This window comes from Limanda limanda, chromosome 22 (assembly GCF_963576545.1).
Source record: "Limanda limanda chromosome 22, fLimLim1.1, whole genome shotgun sequence".
In the NCBI taxonomy this organism is placed as follows: domain Eukaryota; kingdom Metazoa; phylum Chordata; class Actinopteri; order Pleuronectiformes; family Pleuronectidae; genus Limanda; species Limanda limanda.
In genome coordinates this window covers 4,638,891-4,650,957 of record NC_083657.1, presented here as the reverse complement: position 1 = coordinate 4,650,957, position 12,067 = coordinate 4,638,891, and the positions used below count along the sequence as shown (strand labels likewise).

At 50.4% G+C, this 12,067-nt stretch overlaps 1 protein-coding gene across 1 annotated transcript; it reads left to right on the top strand.

The window, feature by feature from the left end:
* Positions 1 to 3,257: 3,257 nt before the first annotated feature.
* Positions 3,258 to 11,080, top strand: LOC132996304 (E3 ubiquitin-protein ligase Topors-like; the record flags this gene model as incomplete). The annotated part of the gene is made up of 3 exons (XM_061066646.1): positions 3,258 to 5,488; positions 6,347 to 6,484; positions 7,708 to 11,080. Coding segments are annotated over 3 exons (4,152 nt in total), but the record flags the coding sequence as incomplete, so codon positions are not given.
* Positions 11,081 to 12,067: the final 987 nt, after the last annotated feature.

Below are 12,067 nucleotides of genomic sequence, written 5' to 3'. Positions count from 1 at the left end.
AGCTGCTATCCTGCTGGCGTAGATGACGTAAGACCAGGACAAGACCACAACCGCCAGCAGGACCTGAGAGACAGAAAGAGACACATGACGTTAACCAGGGTTCATACACATTTTGACCAATGGATTTCCATGACTTTTCAATAACTTTAAACCAAATTTCCATGATTATTTTCATATTTTGTGAAATCTCGGTGTATACACGAAAAAGTGACAAAATTTAGTATTCAAACCAACAATGAGAATTCCAAGGCATACAGTATACCTTAAATGACACAAACCCAAGTATGCCTGCCTATATTTTGAGCGTATTTCTTTAAAAGCATATGAATTATTTAAAACTCAGCGTAAATGAACTAGGGATGGGCATTCGATTAAATTGTCTTAATCGATCGTCTATTAATTATGCCCATCCCTAAAATGAACGACATGAAAATGTGAATATAACAAATTTCCATGACTTTTTCAAAACTTTTGGGAGATTATTTTTTTCCATGACTTTTCCAGGCCTGGAAAAACACATTTTAAAATTCCATGACTTTTCCAGGTTTTCCATGACCGTACGAACCCTGGTTAACGAGTGTTTGGGGTAATCAGATTACAATCAAAGTTAGATCACGTTACAGTTATATTGTAAATGCTACAAATATTGTCAATGAACATCAGACGGTGCATGGCAGTGATGCTGAGTGGTTGCTAGGCAACAGTCAGCGGCTTGAATGACAGCTAAGAAGACAAGGCACTGGTTGTTAGCTCGCTGTTAGCATCTGGTTTAACTAGAAGGCAGCTAATGGTTGCTAACTGGTTGCTAACTGGCTGTTAACCACTAGTTTACCAGCATACCAGCTAACTGGTAGCGGCTAGGGTACCAAAGAACACCAACGTGCAGTGGCTGGATGCTAACTGGTTGCTAGCTAGCCGTTAGCATCTGGTTTAGCACACGTTTCCCTGACCGGACATCGAGATGGAACAGAGAGATCAAATCACCGAGGAGTGGATCCGGTCCGCGGTTCTTCTGCTGAACGTCTCCATCTTCTGCTCCGGTCCAGGTCGGATCCACAGAACCTTGTTTACACCATCAATGGTTTACACCGCCGTCACCTCTGCTACTTCCTGGGTTCAACTGATGACGCCAGCGCCCCCTGCTGCTCCGGAGGAAGCACGACAAGAAAAATCACAACCTTGAGGTCTCACTCTGATTCATATGAATCTCAGGGTTATTGTTATTGTCCCCAAATATGTTTTATTCTTACATGCAGTGGTGGGAAGTAACGAAGTAGAAATACTTTGTTACTGTACTTAAGTAGATTTTTCACATATCTGTACTTTACTTGAGTATTTCTTTTCCTGACGACTTTTTACTTTTACTCGTTACATTTGAACAAAAATATGTGTACTTTCTACTTCTTACATTCTCAAACTGGCTCGTTACTTGAGCAGCGGAGGTTGGTTATCTCTCTCTCTCTCTCTCTCTCTCTCTCTCTCTCTCTCTCTCTCTCTCTCTCTCATCTAGGGTTCAAAATTTGTAAAACTATACATTATATACATTATATTCATATTGTTGTTATAATTTTTCAGTCAGTTGAGATAAATCTTGAAGAGAAACATTTTGGGTTGTTTTGTGTCTGTATAGGACTACTATAAAGAGCATTTTGCATTCTTAATTTTGGTACTTGTACTTTTACTTTTGATACTTAAGTATATTTCAACACCAGATACTTTTGATACTTAAGTACTTTTAATATGAGCTACTTTAAGACTTTTACTCAAGTCATTTTCTGACGGGTGACTTTTACTTTTACCAAAGTCACTTTCAGGTAAGATATCTGTACTTTTACTCAAGTATGGCTTTCAAGTACTTTATACACCACTGCTTACATGTTACATAAGTGCAAACCAACCAACACATGTTTTTATAAATATAAATACCACACAGATTTGTATGTATATGTGTATATAGAAGATATATATGTGGTGTAGCGTATATAAGTTGTAAGCGTGTTAATATAAGTTAATAAACACTGATTCTATACATTTCAATATGTGATATATTATATGTAACATTTATATATTGAATATATGTAAATGTGTAGCGTTTACTATGGATATCTCATAAACCATAACTTTTGATAATTTAACGTGTTTATATGAATTTCGGACTCGTGGAGATACATTAATGAGACCTGGAATTAAAAGTATGATCAATAAAGTATAAAATAATACTTCTGAGCAGAGATTTGTCTGTGTGAAGTCAAAATGAGGCATTCCAAAGAAAATCAATGAGTGAGTCATCGTCTTTATTTACTATCTTTGTTTCATGGGGGTGGTGGAGGGTGATCCGGAGCTCCATTTCCCATGATGCCCCGCGGCCTCTCTCGGTGCAGAGAAGCTTCGGTTTGGAGGAAATCGCCTGGAACTAATGTGTGTGTGAGACCGGAGCTTCGGTGAGACCGGACCCGAGCCGCGGAGCCCGGGAGGCGGCTACAGACCCGCGGGCGGACCGGATGCCTCTCACCGCGCGGAGCTCTGCCGGGAGGAGGAGGAAGAAACCGGATGAGAAGCTCCCGGAGCCCCCGGGAGAGTCGACTTCTGCTCAGGTACACAGGGAGCTAACAGAGCTAGCATGCTAACAGGCTAGCATGCTAACAGACTAGCGTAGCTGTGTTTGTTGTGATCCCGGCGGGCTACCGAGCAGGTTCCGGTGTTAACCCGCAGAGAGGAGCCCGATGCACCGGCGTGACGAGCCCGAACCTTCCGCTGACCGTCAGGCAATGCTAGCATGCTAGGCTAACAGATGCTAACATGCTAGTTTCACATTGTTGTGATCTCAGGCGTGAATGTGAAGGCTTCGTTCAGCTTAGCTTCCTGTTGACGTGTTGAGCCACTGCTGACGTCACACAGGTGAATGACGTCAGTGTCAGCCCTTCTCACCTGGAGGAGTTTTTTATTAAAAGAACTAAAAAACTGAAAGAACCACTTCCTGGTTTGGGCAAACTCAAAGTCACATGACCCAGAATGCACCTCATGATGTGTTGTGTCCTCAGGTGATGGCGCCCACGCGGATGAAGCTGCGCGTGCGTCGCCGGGATGCTGCAGGAGGAGGAGGTGCAGGAGGAGGTGCAGGAGGAGGCGGTCTGCCGGGGGAGGAGGAGGGGAGGAGTCGAGAGAGCCGCAGCAGCAGCCGCAGGAAGAGCTCCGGCAAAGCCTCGACCGCCGCCGCCGCCGCCTCCTCTCCTCCGCACTCCTCTCCTCCCACCTCCTCTCCTCCCACCTCCTCCGCCTCGGCCAGGGCGGTGGTGGCGGCCGAGGACGCCTCCCCCGACTCCAAGTGCCCGATCTGCCTGGACCGCTTCAACAACCTGGCGTACCTGGACCGCTGCCTGCACCGCTTCTGCTTCCCGTGCATCCAGGAGTGGTCGCACAACAAGGCCGAGTGTCCGCTGTGCAAGCAGCCGTTCGCCTCCATCCTGCACTCGGTCCGCGCCGAGGACGACTTCAAGGAGTACACGCTGCGCCCGCCGCCCGCCAACAGCAGCGTGGCCGCCACCGTGGCCATGGTGGCGGCGATGGCGTCGGCGGCGAGGAGCAACCATCAGATGAGGCTGATGCTGCGGAGGCACCGGACGGCGGACGGCCTGGAGACGAGCACGAGGAGGCGCAGGAGAGAGAGGGGCGGGCGAGGAGGAGGAGGAGGGAACAGGAGGACGGGGGTGTGGGAGTGGTACCTCGACTCTCCTCCTCTTCCTCTGCCGTCTCTTCCTCACCATCCCGCCGTCTCCCCCGTGGTGGCGGAGGACAGCGGCGAGGGGGAGGACCCGGACCAGCAGAGGACGAGGGGCGGAGCCGACCTGGCGGAGCGGGGGGTGATCTTCGAGGGGCTGACGGGCCTCGGGGGGGCGAGGACGCACAACGACCGGGCCACCCGGCGCCTGATGACCCGCCTGGCGACCAGGCAGCGGCTGCAGCGGGACGGGGGAACCGTGCGGCGTCTGAGGGAGAGAGAGACGGTGGCGTTCCGCCGCGCGCTCTACCGCAGCGGCGTACGGGTCCGTGGCGTTGCCGGGGGTAACCAGGGACCGCCGTGCGACATCACAGCGGAGAGCTTCCGGCGTAACCCCGTCCACTTGAACAAGCTCCGCCCCTGGCTGCGGCGGGAGCTCACGGTGCTCTACGGCGCTCACGGCACGCTGGTCGACATCGTCCAGCGCATCATCATGGCGCAGCTCGCACGCCACGGGCTGGAGGACTCGCCCACCATCGAGGACGAGCTGCGGCCCTTCCTGCTGGCTCGCACCGACCACTTCCTGCACGAGCTGGTCAACTTCGCCCGCTCGCCGCTCAGCCTGGAGAACTACGACCTGCAGGCGCTGTACGAGCCGCCGGCCGCCGCCCTGGAGCTGGACGGCATCAGCAGCGCGTCCGACAGCAGCTCGGTCATCGCCATCTCCGAGGGGGAGGAGCACGAGGCCGGGGGCGGGTCCGAGGACGTCATCCAAACAGGAAGCTGCCTCAGTATGACGGGCTGGGACGACGAGACTCCGGGCCCCTCCTACTCCACCGCCGAGCCTTCGTGTTCGCTGGCCTCGCTGTCGTTTAGCCCCGCCCCTCAGGAGGCGGCCAATCAGGAGGGGGAGAAGGGGGAGGAGGAGTGTCTGATCGTGGGATACAAGAAGCCGATCGCCGAGCGGACGCCGGAGCTGGTGCAGCTGTCGTCCGACTCCGAGGGGGAGGAGAAGAAGGAGGAGCTTCCTCCTCTCGCCACCACCCCCCCTCCTCCTCCTCCTCTTCCTCACATACCCACAATCCCCCCCTCCACATCTGCCGCCTTCCAGGAGGAGCCGGACGACCAGCGGAAGGAGAAAGACGGCGAAGCGGGCGGGCCTTGTTCACGTGCACGCTCGTGGTCGGCGAGCTCTGGGCGGAGCTCGGAGTCGGTGTGCACGCTCAGCCCGGGCGAGCGGCGGGAGGACGGCCGCAGAGACTGGAAGCAGCTCGGCAGCGAGACGGCGAGGGAGAGGAGGAAGAGGAGGAGGAGGAGGAAGAGGACGGGTCCGGACCGGAGCGGGACTCTGTGCAACCCCAACCGCTCCATCTACCCCGCCATGATGTGCCACCCGGCGCAATCCCCCTCGCCGTTTCCCTCCAGCGTGGAGTCCAGCTCTCCGCCCGACTCCAGCGTCGAGTACCGCTGCTCCCCCCTCTCCTCCTCCTGCGCCTCCTCCCGCTCCTCCTCGGCCTTCTGCTTCTCCCCGCCGCTGCTGTCCTCGCCGCTCGCCCGGACGCCGCCCGTGCTCTCCCCCGGCGACGCCCACCACAGAGACAAACCCGGCGGGAAGAGGAAGTACAAGAGCCGCCACCTGGACAGCAACGACAAGGACCCGACCTGGAGGCCGCAGAGCGGGAGGCCGGAGGAGAAGCAGCGGGAGAGGAGGAGGAAGAGGGGGAGGGACGGAGGGAGGAGGAGAGACGCACAGAGGAGGGAGAGTGACGGGTGAGTAGGGTGCAAAATTCTGGGAACTTTCAAAGTTGGAAACTTTCCATGGGAATGAACGGGAATTAACGGGAATATACAGGAAATGTTGTGAGTAGGGTTGCAAAATTCCGGGAATATTCAAAGTTGGAAACTTTCCATGGGAATATACAGGAATTAACGGGAATATACGGGAATTAACGGGAATATACGGGAATTAACGGGAATTAACGGGAATATACGGGAATATACGGGAATTAACGGGAATAAAATGGAAATGTTGTTGATAATTTATACTAACTGTATTTACCTTGTCATATACAGACATAAATATAAACACTTTGTTGTGTCATAGGCTGATTTGAGCCCTGAGGAAACTTTGGGCACTTGACTATATGCTTCTGCATCGTTGTGTCATTCTTAACATAGGTCTTTGCACAGTATTTGCAAATGTACACAGCCTTTCCTTCTACATTGGATGAGGTGAAATGTCTCCACACATTAGAGAGTGCACGTGGCATTGTTCTGTAGAATAAGATGAGAAAAAAGTTTGTAAAAAAACACTAATGCAATGCCAGAGACATAAATAGTTAGCCAAACAATTGGAATCGTCTGTAAATATATTTTATAATTGATTGATAAATGAATGGAAATAGGCTAGATGAACAGATGAACAATCCTCAATCAGCATGCTAATATATTTTACTTTGCGTAGTTCCCAAAATTCCCAAAATTCCCGAGCTTAACTTCCCATGGAAACTTTCCGCCCCCTACGGGTGAGAGACAAAACTTCTGAGGAAACAAAATGTAAATAATTGTGAGCAAAAAACTCTGAGTGTAACCTCCTGTTTTCTGTCCGTCTTTGCGTCTGTCGTCCAGCCTCAGCAGGAGGAACCGAGACGATCGCAGTCCCAGCGTGGAGATCATCTACGAGGGAACCATCCTGTCCGACGCCACGCAGCGCCCCCCCGACAGGAAGCGCCGCAGGAAACGCCACCGGAAGAACCGCCACAGCAGGTGAGGGGGGGGGGGAAACACGCACACACAACTACCGTTTTTGTCCACAGTGTGTTGTAGTAGGAGACAATAATGTTAACACACAGTCATTACATCTTAACAAAACAGATTTATAATAATTAAACTATTATTTGTATTATTGTTATTATTATTAACATTTGATCAGATCTGCAGTTGTCAAATTATGCAGCAGGGGGCGACCTGTCATGATCTCCACCTCTAACAAGAAGAAGAAGAATTCTGCTCCATTATAACTCAGTCTCTCTCTCTCTTGCTCTCTCTCCCTCTCACTCTCACTGTCTCTCTCTCCCTCTCACTCTCTCCCTCTCTCTCTCTCTCTCACTGTCTCTCTGTCTCCCTCTCTCTGTCACTGTATCTCTCTCCCTCTCTCTCTCTCCCTCTCGCTCCCTCCCTCTCTCGCTCTCTCTCTCTCCCTCCCTCTCTCGCTCTCTCCCTCTCGTTCTCTCTCGCTCTCTCTCTGTCTCCCTCCCTATCTCTCTCCCTCTCCCCCTCTCTCTCTCTCTCTCGCCCTCTCCCTCTCTCTGTCACTGTCTCTCTCTCTCTCTCACTCTCTCTCTCTCTCTGTCACTGTCTCTCTCTCCCTCGCTCTCTCTCCCTCTCAATCTCTCTCTCACTGTCTCTCTCTCCCTCTCTCTCTCTCTCTCCCTCTCGCTCCCTCCCTCTCTCGATCTCTCTCTCTCCCTCTCTCGTTCTCTCCCTCTCGTTCTGTCTCGCTCTCTCTCTCTCTCCCTCCCTATCTCTCTCCCTCTCCCCCTCTCCCCCTCTCCCTCTCCCTCTCTCTGTCACTGTCTCTCTCTCACTCTCTCTCTCTCTCTCTGGCACTGTCTCTCTCTCCCTTGCTCTCTCTCCCTCTCACTCTCTCTCTCTCTCTCCCTCTCGCTCCCTCCCTCTCTCGCTCTCTCTCCCTCTCTCGCTCTCTCCCTCTCGTTCTCTCTCGCTCTCTCTCTCTCTCCCTCCCTATCTCTCTCCCTCTCCCCCTCTCTTCCTCTCTCGCTCTCTCCCTCTCTCTGTCACTGTCTCTCTCTGTCACTGTCTCTCTCTGTCACTGTCTCTCTCTCACTCTCTCCCCCTCTCTCTCTCTCTCTGTCTCTCCCTCTCTCTCCCTCTCTCCCTCTCTCCCTCTCTCCCTCTCTCTCTCTCTCTCTCTCTCTCTCTCTCTCTCTCTCTCTCTCTCACTCCCTCTCTCTCTCTCTCTCCCTCAGCTCTCCAGTCATCATCACCCTCGACAGCGACACGAGCCACGATGACGACGCCCACAACAAACCTGGCGGTGGGGGGGGCAGCAGCAGCAGCAGTCCCCTCAGCAGCCAGCAGACCGTCGACTTCTCCGACCTCCCTCCGCTCCCGTTGGTGCACTCTGCCGGTGTGGGCGGGGCCTTGGATGAAGACATCGGCGACCTTCCTGTGGACATCCTGGACAGAGGGTCAGACGGGTCGGAGGCGGAGCCACCAGGCCGGTCGGAGGCCGTGGGTCCCGTCGCCGTCGACAACAACAGCGATCACGATGTGGATGTGGAACACGTGGAGGAGGGCGGGTCGCTGGTGGCGTGCGGCCTTCAGCCAACCGGAGACAACAAGTTCATCCCCATGGCGACGGATCACCGCAAAAGAAACTCTGAGGTCTCGACTTCTGACACTCGTCTCCTAGCAACCATCCTCGACGACCTGAGGGGAATCGCTGCTCCGAAATGTGACCGTCCTCTGACCTTTGACCCCAGTCGTTCACCCGACTCGAGGAAAAAGCGTTTTCAGGATCTGCACGAGGCTCGTCCGAAGCTGAGCGGCCGGTGGGCTGAGCCCAGAGTTCCTGATGTCACCGACCTGCCGCCGTGTCGTAAGACCCCCCCGCCGCTGCCTCCTCTGCAGCAGATGGACTTCAGGGTGGGAGGGGACGGCGTGGACGTCCCGCCGCTCCTCAGACAGGCCAGTCCGGTGCGAGCCCATCACAGAAACACGCCGCCGCCATTAAAACACAAAGATGCAGGAAGTCCTCACCTGTCCCCTGCTGAGCGCCTCTCGCCTCACGCCTCTGCTGAACGCCATTTTCATCCCGCTGCTGACTCCCGCTGTGCCCCTGAGGCCGACGCCCCCAACTCAGCGCTGAAGAAACATTTGAAAAGCTCTCTGGCGTTGAGAGGAGTCGTGGCGCCCGACTCGCGTTCGCCCGCTTTGACCACGGGCATCAAACCCGCGAGTCCCGTGGATTCATCGTCTGCTTCTGCAAACGGTTCCACGCATTCTGATGTTTCACCACATGTGGGCGTCATGAACTCTTTCCATTCGTCAGAGGAACATTCCAGCTGTGATGTCACAGAAGAGACTTCTTTCTCTGTTCGTCGATCTTCAGCCGTTCACGTTGATCCCGTTCATTCTGTTGATTTCCATTCAGCCGTCAGCGGCTGGTCCAAAGAGAAGCTGCCTCACAATCACTCTACCTCCGGAGCCGATCAGACGTTCAGGCCCTCTTCCTGTCGGGTGGCGCCCGTTTCCAGTAGCGCTGGAGACTTCCCAGCAGGTAGTGGCGTTTTCTCAGGAGTTAATTCCAACGACGCGTCTCCTCTTTTGCTTTCAACTGTTGATTCCAGGAATCACTCGTCTCCCGTCAGGTCGTTGCCCGTCGACCTCCTTCGTCAAATTCCCGATTGCACTGACCCCCGCTCGTCCTGTGCAGCTGCCGAGCGACTGACGGACACGTTTTCAGTCGTCACCCGTGGGGACGCATCACTTCCTGTTGGTTTTCACTCTATGAACCCGTCCCCGGCCTCTGACGGACACTTCAACCACGCAGCCTCGCCCACGTCACGCAGGAAGTGTCTTTCCGATCCTCCGGTCGAGTCGCTCTCAAAACACTCGACCGATTCAAACCATCACAACCACTTTGATCCTGTCGACGCCCACAGAGACGATGGCGTCACGCCCCCCCCACACAACCAGTGGAACTCTAACGCCTCCGCTGACGCCCACTCGGACTCGTTCGCCCTTTGACGAATGGTTGCCCGGCGCCACGTGGTGGAGCGAATATCCGAAATTCACTTTTGATTTTGACTATTTTCGTTTTGTTGATTTTGAAATGTTCCTCCTCTCGATCCTCTGGACACATTTGTTCTCGCCGAAAAGAATGGACGATGAAATTATAATTTTGTTAGTGTGATAGTTGTTTTTCTGGGGCTGGGACAAAGCATCGAAATATTTAGTATTTTCAACAAAAAAGAATGATTGGAAGATGTTATCAAACCCTGGTGACAAAAAATGTAATCGTGGTTTGATATTTTCGGTTTAACCCTAAACTTTATTATAAGTATTAATAAAAAAAGACAAATACAACCAAATGTTAAAGAAAAAAATGCATTAACTATAATAATTAATGTTTTCTATGTGACCTTTTCAACATTTTCTATTTCTTTCGTCTTATTTTTTTTTTTTAATATAGCCACTAATCGATAAATCATTCGGGATCGAGATTTGAAAAGAAAATACTACTGATTACCAGAAAAAGAATTGTACTGGGTGATAAAATGATGCCTGGTCCCGCCTCCAGTTGATGGACGAGTCACATGAAACTATGAACGCAGGGTTGTTGACCACGCCTCCTGTCTGTCAATCAAGCTCAGACGTTGTATAAAACAGTAGCTGGTGTTAAATAAAACAGGGATTAAGTTAACGGGATGAACTGTTTCAATTCAAGGTGAAAAGGAAAATACGTAATCTGCAAATACATGATTAAATAAAATAAGTTTGGGATGTCACAGCTGCGGTGTGCGATGATTGGACTCGTAAACGTGTAAGTGAGAGAAGCTGTGAAGGAAGTGTCAAACCTAAAGTGATCACATAAAACTGACCATTTGTAAGAATGTTTAATAAGCCATAAAGATGGACGACATAATGGCGGATGTAAAATCATTTTTTGAAATGTTTTAATTCCTTGTAATGTTCTTTATTTGTTTTATTTTTAATTAAATGCTTCTCGGTGGAACTGGAGATTGGGCAGCTTTCATTTTCACGTCTGAGCAAATTCGGGTGCGTTTTGGTTTCCTCACCACCAGAGGGAGCCAGACTCAAGCTTTCACCTCCTCTGTGCCCCATCACATCCTCTCTCTCTCTCTCTCTGACTGAGGGATGATGAGTCTCCAGGGGGCGACAGAGTTTCACCCACACTAATTAAAACTAATCAGGCCCCTGTTACCGGCTGTTAACCACTGTGGTGGATCAGCTGACTCCCGACCAAAAGTGAAAGAGACAAAAACTACAAAAAAAATCCCCTCAAACGTGATCAGGGACGAGATCACTGATCAGAAATAAACTTTTACAGTCGTCTTGCAGCCACTCACGCATCTCAGAAACATCACAGTTGCTATGGTTACGCTGGTGTAACCATGATATTCATTAATTGACTAAATATAAGGAGGATTAAATGAAGTAGTTTGATAATTATATTGATTTTCCTCAGTCTGAAAGTGGTGCCTAATAAAATGGTCACAAAGCGCAGATGAAAAATGGGAGTCATGTTTAACGATTTAGTTAAATAGACGACGGATTGTTAAATTTCTGAAACATTAAAAAGTCGAATAATTAACGTGTTTGTTGAGTTGAGTCCCGTCGGTCCACAGACTGTGGGCGGGACCAGAAAAGATTATTAGTTTCGGAGAAAGATCCTGATCCATGATTGTCGTTGCTTTGCTACGATGGAGTATTAGGGTCACTTAATAAAATAATCATAAAGTCGAAAACATCACAAAAATTAAGCTGTAATATGAAGTTGTAATAAGATGTGAACAAAGTCCAGTTCAAGATTCTGATCCAAAAGTAACTAGGTTGAAAATGGATTCTCCTTGGTCGTTATTTAATGGAAGAATAATTAATTTTTTTTCTTTTTATATAATTTACTTAATTGTTGAAATCTTCCTTCATACCCCCCTTCCCCCGACCTCTCACAGCTTCATCATGTGAGTGTATTTTTGCTGCAGATGTTCAGACGAGTGAAATATGATCACAGTAATGTTTAAGATTAAATTAAGAAAAATCTGAATCAATAAAAATAAATCGTTGTTACAAACGTTACTGTTTCTTTTGTTTGTTTGTTGACAAACATCAGTTGTTTGCGTCACAGCTGTTTGTGTTCCCCTCTCTCTCTTTCTCAGGCCACGCCCACATTCTAGAACACTGGTGGCAGGCCATTGTTAGCGCTGTTGCCAGGCAACACGGCGCACCGTCGTCAGGGACAACCAGCTCCTCTGTCTTTCTCTCTCTGTCTGATAGCAACACCATTACTGTGATGACACACACACACACACACACACACAAACACACACAGCTTCCATCTTGTGGGAAAAAAATTCAAGCAAATACACAAATACATATTGTTCATTTTCACACCCGCTCTTCCTCTTTCTCTCTCTCTTACACAAAGACACACACACACTATTGTATGATGCAATCACCTGACATCCGTATTCGTCCCTGTGCTTCTATCACAGACCCGCTGCTCATCTTTTGAAATGCTTTATTATAATTCAGCACATGAGGTCGTCACGGAGACAGAACACATGAGGAAGAGGACACACA